General features: G+C 48.6%; 1 protein-coding gene across 8 annotated transcripts in view; it reads left to right on the top strand.

Annotated features, from left to right (window-relative positions):
• The window catches only part of LOC134349807 (arf-GAP with Rho-GAP domain, ANK repeat and PH domain-containing protein 1-like), a 310,918-nt gene that overhangs the window by 234,517 nt on the left and 55,518 nt on the right, over positions 1–20,883 (top strand). For all 8 annotated transcript variants that reach the window (XM_063054705.1, XM_063054704.1, XM_063054701.1 and 5 more), the window contains 7 exons: positions 382–488; positions 5,813–6,012; positions 7,395–7,480; positions 10,742–10,924; positions 14,827–15,001; positions 17,110–17,241; positions 18,413–18,548. In XM_063054705.1, coding sequence (XP_062910775.1) covers positions 382–488; positions 5,813–6,012; positions 7,395–7,480; positions 10,742–10,924; positions 14,827–15,001; positions 17,110–17,241; positions 18,413–18,548 — 1,019 coding nt within the window. The remainder of the gene's footprint in view (positions 1–381; positions 489–5,812; positions 6,013–7,394; positions 7,481–10,741; positions 10,925–14,826; positions 15,002–17,109; positions 17,242–18,412; positions 18,549–20,883) is intronic.

Here is a 20,883-nt window from a genome sequence, read left to right as displayed (position 1 = left end):
AGCAAAGGGCGAGAAGCACAAAAGAACTGCTCGTTCAGTTAAAGTGGAACAGCTTATTACCGTTAGAATAGCTTCAGGTTTACTCCTACTTCAACATTCAGTGCTCACATGTTGTTGTCTCTGGGCAAAAAATCAAGATTTTTGAGATCACTGTTCATTATAAATTTGAGCGAAGGTTGGTCACACTGTGGGAGGGCCTATGATCTCTCTCTCTCACTCTCCCGCCCTGTCGTTTCCCACTGGCTCTAACCTCCTTGCCCGCTTCTCTTCTGGCCCCCTCCTCTGTTCTCCGCCTGCCACCCCTACTGCTCATGACCCCTTCCGTGCACCCCGTGAGCCTGCTCAGATCTATGTCACCATGTTGCCTGTTCTGATCTGCAGGATCATCGGCTTGGGATTGGCATCACCTCTGTGGAAATGAATGTAGCTACGGTGAAGGAGACAGACAGGCGGGCATTTGATCTCACGACACCGTACAGAACCTTCAGGTACGTTCAAATTTCCACCCCTTCGCCAGTCCTTGCAGCCCCAGAGAACAGAAAAGCATCGTGGGTAGCACGACGCTCTTCCAGCTTGGCGTCAGAGTTCAGAGTTCAATTCTTGAGTCCTCTATAAGAAAGCCTTTTCGATCTTCCTGTGGTCCAGTTTCTCCACAGTCTGAATTGGAACCAGCAAGTAGGTTAATTGGTCATTGCAGTTAGGCTAGGGTTAAATCAGTGGGTTGTCGGGGGGGCATGGTTTGTTGGGCTGGAAAGGCCTGTTCCACACTGTATCTCTAAATCAATTAATAAGAGTCAATGAAATGCTGGTCCAGTTTTCAGACAACCCACACAAAATGCTGGAGGAACTCAGCAGGTCAGGCAGCATCTACGGAGAGGAATAAACAGTCCACATTTTGGGCCAAGACCCTTCATCAGGACTCAACCCAAAATGTTGACTGTTTATTCCTTTCTGTAGACACTGCCTAGCCTGCTGAGTTCCTCCAATATTTTGCGTGTGTGATAGAGTCATAAAGAAGTACAGCACAGAAAAAGACCCTTTGGCCCATCTAGTGCATGCCGAAACCATTTAAACTGCCTGCTCCCATCCACCTGCACCGGGACCACAGCCCTCAATACCCCTACTATCCATGTACCTATCCAAACTTCTCTTGAATGTTGGAATTGAGCTCACATGCACCACTTGTGCTGGCAGCTCGTTCCACACTCTCACCACCCTCTGAGAGAAGAAGTTTCTCCTTGTGCTCCCCTGAAACTTCTCACTTTTTCACCCTTAAACCATAACCTCTGGTTGTAGTCCCTCCCAGCTTCAGTGAAAAAGGCCCAGCAACATCCTTCTAAATTTTTCTCTGTACTATTTCAACCTTGTTTACATCTTCCCTGTAGGTAGGTGACCAAAATTGCACACTATACTCCAAATTAGTCCTCACCAACGTCTTATACAATTTCAACATATCATCCCATCTCCTGCCCTCATTGATTTATGAAGGCCAACGTGTCTAAAGCTTTCTTTATGACCCAAATCTACCTGTGATGCCACTTTCAACAATTATGGACCTTTGTTCTACTATGCTCCTCAATGCCCTACTTTTCACTGTTTAAGCCTACCCTGGTTGGTCCTACCAAAGTGGACAATCTTACACCTCTCTGCATTGAATTCCATCTGCCATTTTTCACCCCTTTTTTTCCCCCAAGCTGATGCAGGTGACTCTACAAGCCATGATAGTCTTCTTCACTGTCCACTACACCCCCAATCTTGGTATCAACAGCAAATTCGCTGATCTAGTTAGCCACATTATTATCCAGATCATTGATACAGATGACAAACAACAAAGGACCCAGCACCAATCCCTCGTCACAGGCCTTCAGTCAGAGAGATAACCCTTTATTACCAGTGTCTGGCTTCTCTCACAAAGCTAATGTCTAATCCAATTTATTACCTCATCCTGAATCCCAAGCGACTGAACCTTCTTGACCAGCTTCCCATGCGGGGCTTTTGTCAAATGCCTTACTAAAGTCAACATAGACAGCATCCATTGCCTTGTCTTCATCCACTTTCCTGGTAACTTCCTTGAAAAACTCTATAAGATTGGTTAGACATGACCCACCATACACGAAGCCATGTTGACTATCCTTAATCAGTCCATGTCTATCCAAATACTTACATTTCCAGTCCCTTAGGACAGTGGTCCCCAACCTCCAGGCCGCGGACTGATACCAATACCGATCTGTGAAGCATGCAGGTGTGCAGCGGTAGCCGGGACGCACGCAGCACATCTTTAAGAAAAAAGCCGAAGTAAACAAGCTAATTAATTAGGTGCCACTCGGCACGTAATTAATTAGCTTGTTTATTTCGGCTTTTTTCTTAAAGATGTGCTGGGTGAGTCCCGGCTACCGTTGCATTCTTTGCGGATCGGTATTGGTCCGCAGCCTGGAGGTTGGGGACCACTGCCTTAGAATACCTTTCACTAACTTTCCCACAACTGATGTCAGACTCACTGGCCTATAATTTCCTCATTTATGTTTAAAGCCATTTCTGAGCAGCGGAGTGCCATTGGCTATCCTGCAGCCCTCTAGTACCTCCCCTATCTCTGAGGATGATTTAACTGTCTGCTAAGGCCCTGGTAACTTCTGCACTTGCCTTCTGTAGGGTCCGATTGAACGCTTTCAGTCCCTGAGTATTTATCTACCCTGATTTGCCTCACGTAGCAAACACCTCGTCCTTTGTAATCTGTACAGGGTCCATGAAGTTGGTGCTGCTTTAACTCACTTCCTTACACACTGTGTCTGTCTCCTGAGTAAATACAGTTGCAAAAAATTCATTCACAATGAACTAGTGGATGAACTGAATAAGCATTTTGCATCACTCTTCACTGTGGAAGTTCCAGGTGTCAGGAGGCATGAAGTAGGGGAATTGAGGGTTCTGGGGAAAAGACAGGTAGGTGGAGATGAATCCATGGCCAGATCAGCCATGATCTTATTGAATGGTGGAGCAGGCTCGACGGGCCAGATGGCCGACTCCTGCTCCTATTTCTTATGTTCTTATGAAGTGTATGAAGTTACCATTACTAAAGAGAAGGTTCTTGGGAAACAAAGGTCTGAAGTCACTCAGACGATGGATCTGAAAGGGGTGGCTGAAGAGATTGTGGAATCATTAGGAATAATCTTTCAAGAATCACTGGATTCTGGAATGGTTCTGGAACACTGAAACATTGCAAATGTCACTCCACTCTTCAGGCAAGGAGAGAGGCAGAAGAAAGGAAATTATAGGCCCTCAGTGATTAGGAACATGTTGGAGTCAATTATTAAGGATGAGGTCTCAGGGTACTTGGAGGCACATGATAAGATGGGCCATGGTCAGCATGGCTTCTTCAAGGGAAAATCTTGCCTGACAAATCTGTTGGAATTCTTTGAATAAATAACAAGCAGGATAGACAAAGGAGAATTGGTTAATGTTGTGTACTTGTATTTTTAGAAGGCCTTTGACAAGGTGCCACACATGAGGCTGCTTAACAAGCTATGAGCCCATGGTATTACAGGAAAGATTCTAGCATGGATAGATTGCTGATTGGCAGGAAGCAAAGAGTGAGAATAAAGGGAGCCTTCATCGAAGTTGCTGGTGAATACAGCAGGTCAGGCAGCATCTCTAGGAAGAGGTACAGTTGACGTTTCAGGCCGGGACCCTTCGTAAGGACTAACTGAAGGAAGAGCTAGTAAGAGATTTGAAAGTGGGAGGGGGAAGGGGAGATCCAAAATGATAGGAGAAGACAGGAGGGGGAGGGATGGAGCCAAGAGCTGGACAGGTGATTGGCAAAAGGTATATGAGAGGATCATGGGACAGGAGGACCAGGGAGAAGGAAAAAGGGGGAGGGAGGGGGAAAAACCCAGAGGATGGGCAAGGGGTATAGTCAGAGGGACAGAGGGAGAAAAAGGAGAGTGAGAGAATGTGTGTATATAAATAAATAACGGATGGGGTACAAGGGGGAGGTGGGGCATTAGCGGAAGTTAGAGAAGTCAATGTTCATGCCATCAGGTTGGAGGCTACCCAGACGGAATATAAGGTGTTGTTCCTCCAACCTGAGTGTGGCTTCATCTTTACAGTAGAGGAGGCTGTGGATAGACATGTCAGAATGGGAATGGGACGTGGAATTAAAATGTGTGGCCACTGGGATAAAGGGAGCCTTTTCTGGTTGGCTGCCAGTAACTAGTGGTGTTCCACAGGGGGCTGTGTTGGGCCCCGTATTTAAGAAAGGATTTGCTGACATTGGAGAGGATCCAGATAAGGTTCATGCGAATGATCCCAGAAATGAAAGAGTTAAAGTATGGGGAACATTTGCCTCTGGGCTTGTCCCAGAATGAGGGGGGATCTCATTGAAACCTATTGAATATTGAAAGGTCTGGCCAGAGAGTGGATGTGGAGAGGATGTTTCCTCTTGTGGGAGGAATTTGGGACCAGAGGGCTCAGCCATAGAATATAGGGATGTGTCCATTTTGAACAGAGATGAGGAATTTCTTTAACCACTGTGGGTTGGATGAGACTGGAACCAGAGGTCATGGGTTAAGGGTGAAAGGTGAAATATTTAAAGGGAACCTGAAGGGGGACATCACACACAGGGTGGTGCAAGTGTGGAACAAGCTGCCAGTGGAAGTGATGAGCACAGGTTCGATTTCAGCATTTAATACAAGTTTGGATAGGTACACGGATGGGAAGGTATATAGGGTTAAGGTCCAGCTGCAGGTAAACGAGACTAGGGATATTAGTAGTCTGGCATGGACTAGATAGGCCGAAGGGCATGATTTGGGGTGGTGATGTTCTATGATTTCATTGATGTTTCGATGTGCATGTGACAAATAAAGCAGGTCTTTATCTTTAAAAAACCTGGTGTCCTATTCCGCCCCCCCCCCCCGGTCCCCTCCGCCCCTCCCCCCCGGTCCCCTCCGCGCCCCCCCGTCCCCTCCTTCCCCTCCCACTCCCCTCCAGCACTTTATCCCTGACATTCCCTGCTGCTTCATTGCTAACCTAATCTAATGTGGGTGAATGTAAATTCTGCAGTATGACATCTGTAAGTTCTACAATCTGACATTTGTCGCCCTTGCGTCACTGCAGCGATTAATGTGACGATGTTACTGCTCGGAGCATTCCAGAGTTTAGAGTTCAATTCCAGTGTCCTCTGTAAAAGTTTCTACGCTCTCTCTATGGCTGTGTGGGTTTCCTCAGGGTGCTCTGCTTTCCTCCCACAGTCCAAGGACGTACCGGGTAACACAGACAAAGTGCTGGAGGAGCTCAGCAGGCCAGGCAGCATCGATGAAAAAAGAGTACAGTCGAAGTTTCGGGCCGAGCTCCTTTGGGGTCAGTCAAACTAGGGTAGGGTTAAATTGGGGGTTGCTGAGTGATGCGGCTTGTGGGCCGGAAGGGCCTGTTCTACGCTGTATCTTAATTTTATTCGTTTATTTATTTAGTGATACAGCGCAGGATAGCAACTCGAACTGCGCTCCCCAGCACCTCCCTGAATTAACCCGAGCCTAATCACGGGACAATTTCCAATACCCAATTAACCTACTAACCTGTGCGGCTCTGGACTGTGGGAGGAAACCAGAGCACCCGGAGGAAACCCACGCGCACAGGGGAGGGACGTGCAAACTTGCTTACGGAGGATGCCGGAATTGTACTCTGGAACACCCCAAGGTGTTCGGTGTAACAGTGTCGCTCTGACTGCTGTGCTACAATGCCATCTCTCTGAATGAATAAATAATCTGATGGGCTGTTCACCGGACCCCCCCCCCCCCACCGCCTCCCCACCCTCGACACACAGTTTTGTGGCTGATTCGGACTCAGAGAAGGACGATTGGGTCGAAGCGTTAAGGGAGTCCACCGCCGAGGCCCTGTCCAACTATGAGGTTGCAGAGCAGATCTGGGCCATGGAGCCCAACACCGTGTGTGTGGACTGTGGGATCCCCAAACCAGAGTGGGCCTCCATCAACCTGTGTGTGGTCATGTGCAAGAAATGTGCAGGTACCTGATCGTGGGAGGGAGGGGCGGTACTGAGGGAGGGTCACACTGTGGGAGGGTGGTACTGAGGGAGGGTCACACTGTGGGAGGGGTGGTACTGAGGGAGGGTCACACTGTGGGGGGGTGGTACTGAGGGAGGGTCACACTGTGGGAGGGGTGGTACTGAGGGAGGGTCACACTGTGGGAGGGGTGGTACTGAGGGAGGGTCACACTGTGGAAGGGGTGGTACTGAGGGAGGGTCACACTGCGGGGGGGTGGTACTGAGGGAGGGTCACTGTGGGGGGCGTGGTACTGAGGGAGGGTCACACTGCGGGAGGGGTGGTACTGAGGGAGGGTCACACTGCGGAAGGGGTGGTACTGAGGGAGGGTCACACTGGGGGGGGGGTGTTCCTGAGGGAGGGTCACTGTGGGGGGGTGGTACTGAGGGAGGGTCACACTGCGGAAGGGGTGGTACTGAGGGAGGGTCACACTGTGGGGGGGGTGGTACTGAGGGAGGGTCACTGTGGGGGGGTGGTACTGAGGGAGGGTCACACTGGGAGGGTGGTACTGAGGGAGGGTCACACTGCGGAAGGGGTGGTACTGAGGGAGGGTCACACTGTGAGGGGGTGATACTGAGGGAGGGTCACACTGTGGGGGGGGTGGTACTGAGGGAGGGTCACTGTGGGGGGGTGGTACTGAGGGAGGGTCACACTGCGGAAGGGGTGGTACTGAGGGAGGGTCACACTGTGGGGGGGGTGGTACTGAGGGAGGGTCACTGTGGGGGGGTGGTACTGAGGGAGGGTCACACTGGGAGGGTGGTACTGAGGGAGGGTCATGCTGCGGAAGGGGCGGTACTGAGGGAGGGTCACGCTGCGGGAGGGGCGGTACTGAGGGATGGTCACACTGCGGGAGGGGCGGTACTGAGGGAGGGTCACACTGAGGGAGGGGCGGTACTGAGGGAGGGCTGCACTGTGGCAGGGGTGGTACTGAGGGATGGTCACACTGCGGGGGGGCGGTACTGAGGGAGGGTCACACTGTGGGAGGGGTGGTACTGAGGGATGGTCACACTGCGGGGGGGCGGTACTGAGGGAGGGTAATCCTGGGAGATTACGCCCTGACACTGATTACACCCTGACACTGATTACATCCTCATTCCTTGCCTGTGGGATCTTACTGCCCACAAAGTTGTTCCCAGTTCCCAAACAACCACTGGCTCCAGTTCAAGGTGCCTCATTTGTCACTGAGGTAGAGTGAGTTGACGTTGAAACACTGGTCCTTGCGCAGCTGGGCATCAGTGCTCTGACTTTCGATCAGATCGTGTCAGGTGCCGAGGCTGGGTATCCGTGTGTCTGCGGTGCAGCCTTTATGTGGCCACCGACATTGACCCACGTTATCAAAACACACAGGCGAACACAGAGCTCTCGGACCAGGCATCTCCAAAGTCCGCAGCCTGAAGATGGACAAGAAGGTGTGGACGGGGCAGCTGATTCAGGTAATTCCTTACTACGCTAATGTTTGGATTTTGCAATTGACTGGAAAATGGTTTGTGTGTCCCATGAATCCAAAGTCTTTCATGTGATTAGTTTGCACTGTGGAGATATGGTAGCTCACCCACACATTGGTCCGTGATTGCCACATGTACAAGATGCAGTGGAATAACTGGCCTTGCGTTCTGTCCACGTGGAACGGAAAATCCTACAAAAAAATGCAGTCTGGTCCAGCACTCCCCACCCCTGAGCACATCTGCACGAAACACTGTGGCAGGAAAACAGCGTCGAAAATCAGGGACCCCCACCACCCAGGACATGCTCTCTTCCCGCTGCTGCCATCAGGAAGGAGGTACAGGAACCTCAGGGCTCGCACCACCAGGTTCAGGAACAGTTATTACCATCAACCATCAGGCCAAAGGGGATAACTTAACTCAACTTCAGTCGTCCCGTCATTGAAAATGTTCCCTCAACCTATGGACTCACTTGCAAGGAATCTTCATCTCCTGTTCTCAATATTTATTGCTTATTTATCATTATCATTTTGTTCTTTTTGTATTTGCACATCTTGTTTTCTTTTGCAGTCTCGTTGAATACAGTAGTTGAGTGGTCTTTCATTGATTCTGTTATAGCTATTATTCTATAGATTTTCTGCCTGCAAGAAAATGAATCTCAGGTTTGTAAATGTGTCATATATGTACTTTGATAATAAAATTTTCTTTAACCTTGGAACTTTGAAATCTAACCCAGCATGCTGTTCCAAACAAGATGGCGCCAAGCTGTGGTCTCCATCAAGATTGCTCTGGTGAAGTTGGTGCTGAGTTGTAGTTGTCAAGATTGTGGCTCAGATTTAGTTGCCTTTGAAGCTCTTAAGGATGGCTTTAGGACAGAGAAGGGAGTTGGGGATTAGGTTAGGGTTTGGGGACTGGGATGTGGGGGAGGACTCTAAGCCTCTGTTCGGTGTTCCATGTTCCAAGGCCATCGACTTGGTTGGGTGATGAAGGACATCTGTGGACGTTGGGCTGGTGAGTGAGGATAAGAGCCTGTGACCCACCATGTCAGTGGCTGTTGGCCTAATGAGTGAGGATGAGGGCCCATGACCCTAGGGTTGCCAACTGTCCCGTATTAGCTGGGACATCCTGTATATTGGGCTAAATTGGTTTGTCCCATACGGGACCGCCCTTGTCCTGTATTTCCCCCACTAAGGTAGAGCGTTCCTATGAAACTGTTCGTAAGCTGAAATGGTGTAAAGTGAAGAAGCAATTACCATTAATTTATATGGGAAAAATTTTGCGAGCGTTCCCAGACCCAAAAAATAACCTACCAAATCATACCAATAACACATAAAACCTAAAATAACACTAACATATAGTAAAAGCAGGAATGATATGATAAATACACAGCCTATATAAAGTAGAAATAATGTATGTACAATGTATCAGAATTGGGAAGATTAAACCAGAAGCGATTTGTAGAAGAAAATTGGCATGTACACACATGCACGCGTCACGTATGTGCACACAGGTGCCTGCGCAAGGCTTCATGGTCACGGTAGTCTTTCTCAGGGTAAACATGTGTCCTGTATTTGACTGCTACTTTTGTCCCTTATTTGGGAGTGAGAAAGTTGGGCACCCCTATGTGGCCCACCAGGCCAGCAGCTGTTGGGCTGACGAGTGAGGTTGAGGGCCTGTGGCCCACCAGGCCAGCGGCTGTTGGGCTGACGAGTGAGGTTGAGGGCCTGTGGCCCACCAGGCCAGCGGCTGTTGGGCTGACGAGTGAGGTTGAGGGCCCCAGGGGGATGAAGTAATGCTGGAAGATGATGGGTAGGAAAGGCGAAGGGCTGAGAGGGAGGAATCTGATAGAGGATTTCATTTTCTTGCAGGCATTCACAGTAGAACAGAAAATACAGTAGAATCAATGAAAGTGTACACACAAAACAAAGACTGGCAAACAACCGGTGTGCAAAAGAAGGCAAACTGTGCAAATACCGAATAAATACTGAGGATACGAGTTGTAGGGTTGAAATTGAGTGTGTAGGTAATGGAGTCGGGTCAATGTTGAGTGGGTGAGGTTATCCACACTGGTTCACACGGTGGGTGATGCGTGGAACTCGCTGTCGGAGGAGGTGGTGGAGTTAGACACAGTCAGTGTATTTAAGAGACATTTAGGTAAGGCTTAGGAGGGTACACTCCAAATGTGGGCAAGTGTGAGCAGCTGCTACAGTAGCGTAATGGTTAACGTGACGCTATTACAGCCCGGGGCGTTCCAGAGTTCGATTCCAGTGTCCTTTGTAAGGAGTTTGTACGTTCTCCCCGGGAATGCGGGGGTTTCCTCCGGGTGCTCTGGTTTCCTCCCACAGTCCAAAGATGTACTGGTTAGTAGGTGAACTGCTCGTTGTAAATTGTCCTGCGGTTGGGCTGGTGTGTTGGTTGGCAGTGCAGCTCGATGTGCCAGAAGGGCCTGTTCTGTACTGTTATCTCGAAAACGAAACAGTCGGCATGGATGTGATGGGCCAAAGGGCCTGTTGCTGGGTTGTTCTCATCTGTTGTGGGAAATCTCATTAGTTTAGAGTCACGGAACGGTACAGCTCAGAACATAGGCCGCTCGGCCCAGACTGTGCGTGCTGACCAAGGTGGTGTCACTCTGAACCTTTTCCTCCCGCCTGAGTTTCCCAGGAATGACTGGCTCTCCACCAGACTCAAAAACAGTTACGTTCCCCAAGCAGTAAGGCTGATCAACACCTCCACCCACTAACCCATCCCTCCAGACCCCCAACCACCACTACTTTATCATTTCCTGTCAGAGTCACCTTATGTACAGACTCTCCTGTGCCCAGCGTCACTTTATGGACATAAAATCAGTCCAAGTATACCAGCTACCTTATTGTATTTATATTTATTGTGTTTTTTAATTATAGTGTTCTTTATATTATTAGAATCAGCTTTTATACCACCTAGTTATGTTGTTTTGTGGCAACAGTATATTGGAATACATAATAAGATATTAAAGAAACCCATATAATAAGATTGTGTGTGTTATAAGTGTGTGTGTGTATGTGTGTATATGTCAGTGTGTATCTGTGTGTATATGTATAAATTAAATTAAGTCATGCAATAAGAGAGCAAAAAAATGTTGTTTATCTTGGTTTTTTTGTTCTGCCTCGGATCTGGAGTAACAATATTTTTGTTCTCCTTTACACTTGTGTACTGGAAATGACATTAAATATCTTGAACCTTGAATCACCTTGCTCCCTCCCCCTCGTCCAGCTGTTCCAGCACATCGGAAACCGGAAGGCGAACTGTTTCTGGGCGGCCAACGTCCCGCCGAGCGAGGCCATCAGCGAGAGCAGCAGCAGTGTGGAACGCAAGCAGTTCATCAGTACCAAGTACCGGGAGGGCAAGTACCGCCTCTACCACCTGCTCTTCGGAAACCAGGAGGAACTGGACAAGGTGAGGGCGTCTGGTGCCCTGGTTCGAGGCCGGAGGTCTCCCTTGGTGGGGAAGGGTGACGGAGACACAGGAGGACTGCACTGTGGGTCTTACTGGGTCAGGGGTCGGTGATGGGATGCCTTCTGGGGTCAATGCTGGAACCCGCTGGATTGGGGGTTGGTGATGGGACTCCCCCAGAGTCAGGGGTCAGGGCTGAATGACGGAGGGGGTCATCAATGAGCGATGGGGACTCCCCAATGTCAGGGGTCATGGTGAGTTACGGAAACTCCCCAGTGTCGGGGGTCATGGGTGAAAGATGGGTACTGCCCAAGGTCGGGGGTTATGGGTTGAGTGACGGGGACTGCGCAGGGTCGGGGATCACGGGTGAGTAATGGGTACTTCCCAGGGCCAGGGGTTAATGATTAGATTCCTTTTGGATTGGGAGTTGGTGTGGGCTGCTCTAGGGTCAGAGTTCAAAGATCAGACTGCCTTTGGTCAGGGGTGGGTCATGGGATGACAGGGTCAGAGATCAGGGGTGCGTGTTTGGTCTGCTTGTGTTAGCGGGACGGTCCTTGATCCAAGGGTTGAGGCCGTGACTCCAGGTTCTCTGGTGTGGACAACAGTCGGACATATTCTAAGCTCGACCCATAAGTTGCTCAGTGATCCAGTGGTCTTGTTTCATGACGCACAATTGGGTAGATGGCGCCAGATCACATGGGACTCAGTGAAGATGCCACAATAACATAGTGATTAGTGCGACACTATTACAACGCAAAGTGATAGAGTTCAGAGTTCAGTTCCGACGTCCTCTGTGAGAAAGTTCATATGTTCACCCCGTGTGCACGTGGGTTTTCTCCGGGTGCTTTGGTTTCCTCCCAGGGTCCAAAGACATACCAGTTAGTAGGTTAACTTGTCATTGTAAATTGTCCAGTCATTAGGCTAGGGCTAAATAGGTGGGTTGCAGGGGAATGCAGCCCATAGGTCAGGAAGACCTGTCTGTGCTGTATCTCTAAACAGACAGATAAATAAGATAGATACTTTATTGATCCCAAAGGAAATTGCAGTGTCACAGTAGTGTTACAAGTGCACAGATATAAATATTAGTAGAGAAGTAGAAAGAATAAAAAAATAAGTTACCACAAACAGTCTAACAGGAGGGGGGCATCACTTCCCGGCTATAGGCTGACTCATTATATAGCCTAATGGTTGAGGATGAGAATGCCCTCATACGGCGTTCTTTGGAGCAGCGCAGTTGTCTTGCTCTGGCCTCTGTGACTGAGGTCGTGCCCGCTTTCTCCCAGAGGGAATAAACTCTTTGCTCCCAGTGAGAGGGAAATGTCCCCCTGCCAGAACCAGCAAACAGAGGACATTATCTTCATCTTTTTTTTTTAACTAATTATGTTTACCCCAGTCTTCCAACTCCTGAACAAAGTGCTGGATGAATTATTCTTGGTCTCTGACAAGGCCAACAGTCTTGGAGATATTCACTCCTAACTGCGAGATCTTTCACTGTGATGGATTCTGGTGTTTCAATCCAAAGTCTCTACAAAGTTGGGAACAAGGTGTAAAACTTGTTGCTTCATCACTGTTTAATTAAAAGTTGATGGAACAAAGAGAACAGAAACAGAACAGTTGCAGGGGTCACTGCTACTTGAAGAAGAGAGAGGAACTGAAGATGGTGCCTAGCACAAAGCAGCTATTTTTATACTTCTGAGATAAAGGAAAATTCCATTCAAATTGGTAGATAAGAGGCAGCCATTTAGAAAGTACTCATTTGAATACTGTATTACCTTGTTAACCAATGAGAAAACACTTATTCAGATAATACTGAACAAAAAAACTTACAGAGCTTTCCGGAATTGTACCTTGTACAGCCACTAGAGATATATTAAGCAGTATGAGTAATATATAAAGTACAAGCAGATAAATAATTGTTAAATTCACAGAAAATGACAATTGCACAGTCTAATGTAAAAATTAAAAAGTTGGATCCAACAACTATTTGGTTGCTGGTTTATTATTGTCAGGTGTACTGAGGTGCGGTGAAAAGCTTTGTATTTGCCATTCAAACAGATCATTTCATTGCTCCAGTGTATTGAGACAAAGCAGCACACACAAATGCTGCAGGAACTCAGCAGGTCAGGCAGCATCTATGGAGAGGAATAAGGAGTCAGCGTTTCAGGCTGAGACCCTTCATCAGGACTGCAATAACATAACGCGAACAAAGTGTTACAGAGAGAGTGCAGTGCAGGCAGACAATAAAGTGCAAGGCCATGACAAGGTAGATTGTGAGGTCAAGAGGACATCTTATCCTACTAGTAAACTTATATCAGCAGAGTAGAATCTGTCCTTGAGCATTTTGGAAGGGAGGTTATTTTCAGGCTTTTGTATCTTCTGCCTGATGGGAGGGGGCAGAAGAGGTGGTGTTCAAGATGGGAAGGGTCTTTCAGTATGCTAGCTGGTTACAGAAGCAGTGGGAAGTGTAGACAGAGCCCATCATAGGAACAGAAGTAGGCCAGTCAGCCCATTTACTCAGCTCTGCCATTCCAACATGGCTGATTTATTATCCCTCTCAACCCCATTCTCCTATCTTTCTGTAACCTTTGATACACTGACTAACCAAGAACCTACCAACCTCCACTTTAAATGTACCCAATGACTTGGCCTTCACAGCCGTCCGTGGCCATGAATTCCACAGATTCACCTCCCCCTGGCTAAAGAAACTCACTCTCATCTGTTCTAAATGGGCGTCCCTCTATACTGAGGCTGTGTCCTCTGGTCCTAGACTCCCTCACTATAGGAAATATCCCCTCCACATCCACTCTTTCTAAGCCTTTCAATATTCAATAGGTTTCAATGAGATTCCCCTGTCATTCTTCCAAACTCCAGTGAGTACTGACCCAGAGTTATCAAACGCTTCTGACAAGTTAACCCTTTCATTCCTGGGATCATTCTAATGAACCTCATCTGAACCCTCTCCAGTGCCAGCGCACCCTTTCTTAGAGAATACTCCCAAGTGCGGTTTAACTAATGCCTTATAAATTCTCGGCATTACATCCTTGAGCTTGCATTCTAGTCCTCCCAGAATGAGTGCTAACATCACATTTGCCTCCTCACCACCAACTCAACCTGCAGGTTAACCTTTAGGGAATCCTACACAAGGACTCCCTGCTGTTTTGTGCGATCTTGGGGGACGTGGGTAATTATCAGACAGGGATGTAGGATATCCCCATGAACATCTGGAGGTTGTTTTGGAATCTAGGACTGTAAGGGTTAATCGAGCAAGTCAAGGTTATTTGACAAGGAAGAAGTTTTAAATTTCCATGAGAGGAAACGATTTACCAGTAAATTAATTTTACAGGTCTGTTGTAATATGCTTTCCCTTTTTTAAAACAAAAACAATTCAAACCCTGTTTCTCTTTTCGCTCCTCTCCCCTTCGAAAATGGGATCTGTGGTCGGATCAGCAATAAAGTGTGGCCTGGGCGATAGAGAGAGAGAGAGAGAGGCCAGCGGGTCAGTGTGCGGGGGAGACGAGACGAAGGTGATGGGATTTGGGACCGTGAGGATAGGTGGCACAAACATAGCGTTATAGCATTCCAATCGCATTCGGCAGAGCAACACACAGCCAACGTACAGCGAGCAATCTGTTTTGAGCTGCTGGAGGAACTCAGCATGCGTGCAGGGGAATATCAATCGACATTTTGGGCTGAGACCCTTCATCGGGACTGGAGCTGAAGAGGGAAGAGGTCAGAAATACCAATTTACTGTGTACACCCTAGCGCACCACGCATTGTCGGAACGCATCCGCTGTGGATGGCGTCAGATGGGCTGGTATGTCAGTAATGGGTTTCTGTGGTGGTCCTGGTGTTCTGTTGTGGTGGCTGGTGGTGGAGTGGGGTGATGGAATCTGTTTGTTCCACAGGCTCTGTGTGCAGCCGTGGTCACCAGTGACCTGGAGGAGACGATGTCGCTGGTGTTCTGCGGGGCCGACACCGGCTGCTTCACAGGTGACCCCGCGTGCCCGACCCCCATCGATCTCGCTCGGCAGGCCAAGCAGGAGCTGCAGGTGGCGTTCCTCATGCAGAACCGAAACTCCGGTGAGTTCACCCTGACCAGACACTCCTGTCTGCTCTCCTCGCCTCGCTCCTCCCTCTCCCCACCCCTTACCCTCCATCTCCTCACCCCTCATCCTCCATCTCCTCACCCCTCATCCTCCCTCTCCCCACCCCTCATCCTCCCTCTCCCCACCCCTCATCCCCCCTGTCCCCACCCTCTATCCCCCCTCTCCCCGCCCCCCGTCCTCCCTCTCCCCGCCCCCCGTCCTCCCTCTCCCCGCCCCTTATCTTCCCTCTCCCCGCCCCCTCCCCCCTCTCCCCACCCCCATCCTCCCTCTCCCCTCTCCCCACCCCCATCCTCCCTCTCCCCTCTCCCCACCCCCATCCTCCCTCTCCCCTCTCCCCACCCCCATCCTCCCTCTCCCCTCTCCCCACCCCCCATCCTCCCTCTCCCCACCCCCCATCCTCCCTCTCCCCACCCCCATCCTCCATACCACTCCCCCATTCTGCTCTGTACTACACAACCTCCCTTCCTCTCAAATTGTCCCCCACCATTCACCCCCTCCCTGCCCTCTGCCTCCTCCCCCTACTTAGCTATTTTGAAACTCAAGCAACACACACAAGATGCCGGTGAACGCAGCAGGCCAGGCAGCATCTATAGGAAGAGGTGCAGTCGACGTTTCGGGACCTACGTTAGCCTCCTCCTTGATGGGAGTGGGACAAACAGTCCATGAGCAGGGTTTGTGGGATCCTCATTGATCTTTCTGGCCCTTTTCCAGCACCTTTCTGTATCTATGCCCTTGAAGGCGAGTGGGCCGGTACCAGTGAGGTGTTGGACAGTTTTGACTACCTGTTGTGGAGATTCCTGAATTGGCATGGATAATGCTCAACTGGTTCTCCAGTGCAATCACAGCCTTCCCACAGGCCGGTGACCATAACGGCGCACAAGGCTGCAAGTGTGATCTAATTCTGTCTTGTGGACATGGACTAATTTAATTTCTACAATTTACTAAGAAGGGAAAAGTGAGGGACGGAGCACTCTTGGTGGTTTTAGAGCATAGAACAGGAACCGATCCTTCACTCTACAATATTCTGCTAAACTAATTAATCTAACGAATTCAAAAGTTGAGTTCAAAGGTCAGGAAGTTATGTCGCAGCTTTATAAAACTCTACTGAGGCCGCATCTGGAGTATTGTATAGAGTTCTGGTGGACCCATTACAGGAAGGATGTGGAGGCTTTGGAGAGGATGTGGAAGAGGTTCACCTGGATACTGCCTGGGTTAGAGGGCGTGTGCTATAGGGAGAGATTGGACAAACCAGGATTGTTTTCCCTGGGACAGTGGAGGCTGAGGGGAGATCTGATAGAGGTTTAAGATTTTGAGAGGCATCAATAGGGTAGACAGTATTTATTTTCTGGGGTTGAAATGTCTAATGCCAGAGGGCTTGCAGTTAAATTGAGAGGGGTAATTTCAAAGGAGATGGGAGGGGCAGGATTTTTTTACAGAGTGGTGGGTGTCTGGAATGTGCTGCCTGGGGTGGTGAGAGGCAGATACATGAGAAATTTTTAAGAGATATTTAGGGAGGCACATGGATGTGAGGGAAATGGAAAGTTATGGACGTTGTGTAGGTAGAAGGAATTAGCCATTTGATTACCAATTTAATTGATTCAGCCCAACACTATGGGCCAAAAGGCCCATTCCTGTACTGCACTCACAACACGCTGGAGGAACTCAGCAGGTCGGGCAGCATCCGTGGAAAAGATCGGTCGACATTCCGGCCCGAAACGTCGACCGATCTTTTCCACGGATGCTGCCCGACCTGCTGAGTTCCTCTAGCGTGCTGTGAGTGTTGCTTTGACCCCAGCATCTGCAGATTATTTTGTGTTTACCATTCCTGTGCTGACCTGGTCTATGTAATGAACGGGCAATGAAGCTAATCTCTTCATGCAAAGTAAAGTGAATTTATTATCAAAGTACGTATATGTCACCATATACAACCCTGAGATTCTTGCAGGCATTCACAGGAAAATAAAGAAATACAATAGAATTTCTGAATGTCGAGTCCCTGAAAGTGAGTCTGTAGGTTGTAGACTGTTCAGAGTTACTCATTTCAACTTGATGTGAACTCTACCCTCCTCCAATGTTTTGCAGAGACCCCCCGCTTGGAACTAAGCAACATAGACAAGCAATACTACGTGGCCCCCCAGTCTATCACCCACAACGGATTCCTCTACAAGATCGCCTCAGTGGGAAAGCCAATCACAGAGAGGAAGTCCAAAGAAGGTAAGCTTCTAAGTGGGCATCTGAGATTCCTTCATTAACAAGAGTTAGAGGTGAAATTGGGATCTTCTCTCCTATCAGATCCCTTCTTTACCTTTCTCCCCCACCTGGCGTCACCTATCACCTACCAGCTTGTCCCTCTTCCCCTCCCCAAGTTTCTTATTCTGGCGTCTTCCCCCTTCCATTCCTGTGCGTCGGCCCGAAATGTCGACTGTTTTATTCATTTCTATAGATGCCGTGTGACCGGCTGAGTTCCTCCAGAATTTTGTGTGTGTTGCTTTGGATACCAAGATCCAGTGCAAAACTTGTCTTGCGTACTTTTCACACAGATCAGATCATCACACAGAGCACTGAGGTAGAACAAGGCAAGACAATAACAGAATGCAGAATGAAGTGTAATAGTTACAGGGAAAGTGCGGTGCAGGTAGACAATAAAGTGGAAGATCATAACGAGGTAGATTGTGAGGCCAAGAGTCCATCTTATTGTACAAGAGGTCCATTCAATAGTTTGATAACAGTGTGATAGAAGCTGTCCTTGAGCCTGGTGGTACGTGCTGTCAGATGTTAGTATCTTCTCCCCTGTGGGAGAGGGGAGAAGACAGAATGTTAGGGTGGGTATCCCCTGTTCTAAAGAGAAGTCCTATTCCAAGCTCATGCCGTCTGGTCCTAGGCGTCCCCACTGTAGCAACACCATCTTCACCTCCACTCTACTGAGGCCTTTCAATATTCGATGTGTTTTTCTAAGCTCCAGCGAATGCAGGCTCAGTGTCATCAAATGCTCCTCATATGTTAACCATTTCATTCCCTGGATTATTATTGTGAACTTCCTCTGGACCCCCTCCAATGCTAGCACGTCCTTTCTTTAATAAGATGGAGTCAAAAGTTTAGACAGAGTCCATGGATGGGAGGCTGGTTTGCGCTAGTAGTGATTCCCTTTGGCAAAGTAGCGTTGCTCCCTTGGTAAAGGAGGACCCTCTGGGACTCGGTACCCCTCTTTAAAAAGGGTCCCTGATGATAAGGACCCTTTAGAGGTGGGGTTCTTGGTAGTAAGAGAGATTCATTTGGAAGAATCCTCTGGTGCAGAGAGTCCCCTCTTTATCAGGGGGACAATGATGATTCTCAAGATCTCATTGGGCATTCTTCGGCTGAATTTATTTTTCCGGTGCCTTGGCAGAGTTCAGCAAACGGTGGTGTGTTCTGGACAACGGCGTGCTCAGTTACTACGAAAGCGACCGGAACTCCACGCCCAATGGATCCATCGACATGCGTGAGGTGGTCTGTCTGGCTGTTAACAGCCCTGCTGCCCATGGGTAAGTGGAGAGCTGGGTAGGGTGGGGTGATCTTGTTCAGTACCTGCTCACAACCTCGTCTGACCGCAGGAAGGGCTGATCAAATCCTCAGGGATAATGCTATTTGCACTGGGGTGTATGTGTGTGTGTGTGTGTGTGACCCATTTCAATCTGAGAGATTAAAGATTAGCTTAATTTATCATATATTAATCAAAATATACAGTGAAATGCATCATTGTCACCAATGACCAACACATTCTGAGGATGTGCTGAGGACAGCCTGCAAGTGTCCCCAAGCTTCCAGCGGTAACGTACCAATCCCACAACTCACTAACCTGTAGGTTGTCTATGTTGACATACGAACCTGTGTACCTTTAAAGATTAGATTAGCTTTATTTGTCACGTGAATACCAAAGCACATAGTGAAATGTGTCGTTTGCGTCAATAACCAGTTCAGTCTGAGGATGTGCTGGGGGCAGCCCGCAAATGTCGCCACACTTCTGGCACCACAATTTATGAACCCTAACCCGCACGTCTTTGAAGTGTGGGGGGAGGGGGAACCCAGAGCACCTGGAGGAAGACCCACATGGTGGCAGGAAGAACGTGCAACCTCCTCACAGTAACTGGAATTGAACCTCGATCGCTGGTGCAGCACAGCGTTACGCTAACTGCTACACCACTGTGCTGGGGGACTCCCTGATCAGTGGCAACTTGTCTGCATCTCTGTTGTTGGTATTAGCTAATGCATCTCTTCAAGACGGACTTCAACGCCAGTCTTCAGGCTGCACAACATAGGAGCAGAGTTAGGCCACTCAGCCCATCGAGTCTGCTCTGCCATTCCATCATGGCTGATTTATTATCCCTCTCAAACCTATTCTCCTGCCTTCTCCCCGTAATCTTTCACGCCCTGACTGCTCAAGAACCTATCAACCTCCGCTTTGCCCAATGATTTGGATCCACAGTCATCTGTGGCGATGAGTTGCTCAGATTCATTCAGATTCACCACCCTCTCGCCAAGGAAATTCCTCCTCATCTCTGTTCTAAGTGGACGTCTCTCTATTCTGAAACTGTGCCCTCTGGTCCTAGACTCCCCCAATATAGGAAACATCCTCTCCACATCCACTCTGTCTAGGCCTTTCAATATTTGATAGGTTTCAATGAGATCCCCCCCATTCTTCTAAACTCCAGCGAGTCCCCTTCTTTACTTAAGGAGATAAAAGAGCCAACACCCTGAACAACCAATATTTCACTTCCCTATTTCTAAACTCCGACCCTCCTCCTTCCATAAAGGTCAGTTTAACATTTGGCCTTCTAGCAGTGTGATAAAACAGCTAGTAGATCTGTTGTTTCCTGGTTCAAGTGACTGGGTTTCATCCTGGCCTTCAGTTTCATTCATTCAAAAAAGATGCAAGATTCAAAAAACTTTATTGTCATTCTAACCGTATATCAGCTCTGCAGGGCAGAATGAGACAGCGTTTCTCAGGAGCAGTGCAATCATAACATAACAAATGCAACACTAAATAATAAACATAACAATAAATAGTAAAACACAACAGCCACATGTCAGTTAAAATCAGTTATAAGTGTCCAGTGCAAGTTAAAAGTGTCCAAAGCAGAGTCAGGTAGAGCAGCTATTTAGCAGTCTGACTGCCTGTGGGAGGAAGCTGTTTAGTACCCTTGTGCTAGTTTTGATGCTCCTGTAACGTTTACCTGATGGCAGAAGAACAAACAGTTCATGGAGAGGGTGTGGGGGGTCTTTAATGATGTACCGTGTCTTCTGGAGGCATCGACTCTGAAAGAGGTCTTGGACAGAAGGTAGGGAGACCCCAATAACCTTCTCTGCTCCCCTAACCATCCTCTACAAGGCTTTTTTGTCGACAGCACTGCAGCTGGAGTACCAGGTTGTGTTGCAAAAGGTCAGCACACTCTCAACCACGCCTCTGTAGAATGTAGTTAAGATGTTAGTGGGGAGTGATGCTTGTTTAAGCTTCCTCAGAAAGTGCAATCTCTGCTGGGCCCATTTCACAATCCCAGTGGTGTTCCTGGACCAGGTGAGATTGTCCGAGAACTGCACCCCAAGGAACTTGATGTTTTCCACTCTCTCCACTGTGGAGCCGCTGATGCTGAGGGGAGTAAGTAGCAAGAGGATTCGAGTACAGGAGCAGGGAGGTACTACTGCAGTTGTACAAGGCCTTGGTGAGACCACACCTAGAGTATTGTGTGCAGTTTTGGTCCCCTAATCTGAGGAAAGACATTCTTGCCATAGAGGGGGTACAAAGAAGGTTCACCAGATTGATTCCTGGGATGGCAGGACTTTCATATGATGAAAGACTGGATCGACTAGGCTTATACTCAT

Source organism: Mobula hypostoma, chromosome 7 (genome assembly GCF_963921235.1).
Source record: "Mobula hypostoma chromosome 7, sMobHyp1.1, whole genome shotgun sequence".
Lineage (NCBI taxonomy): Eukaryota > Metazoa > Chordata > Chondrichthyes > Myliobatiformes > Myliobatidae > Mobula > Mobula hypostoma.
Note: the sequence above shows the minus strand (reverse complement) of the source record. Positions and strands in the feature narration are given on the sequence as shown.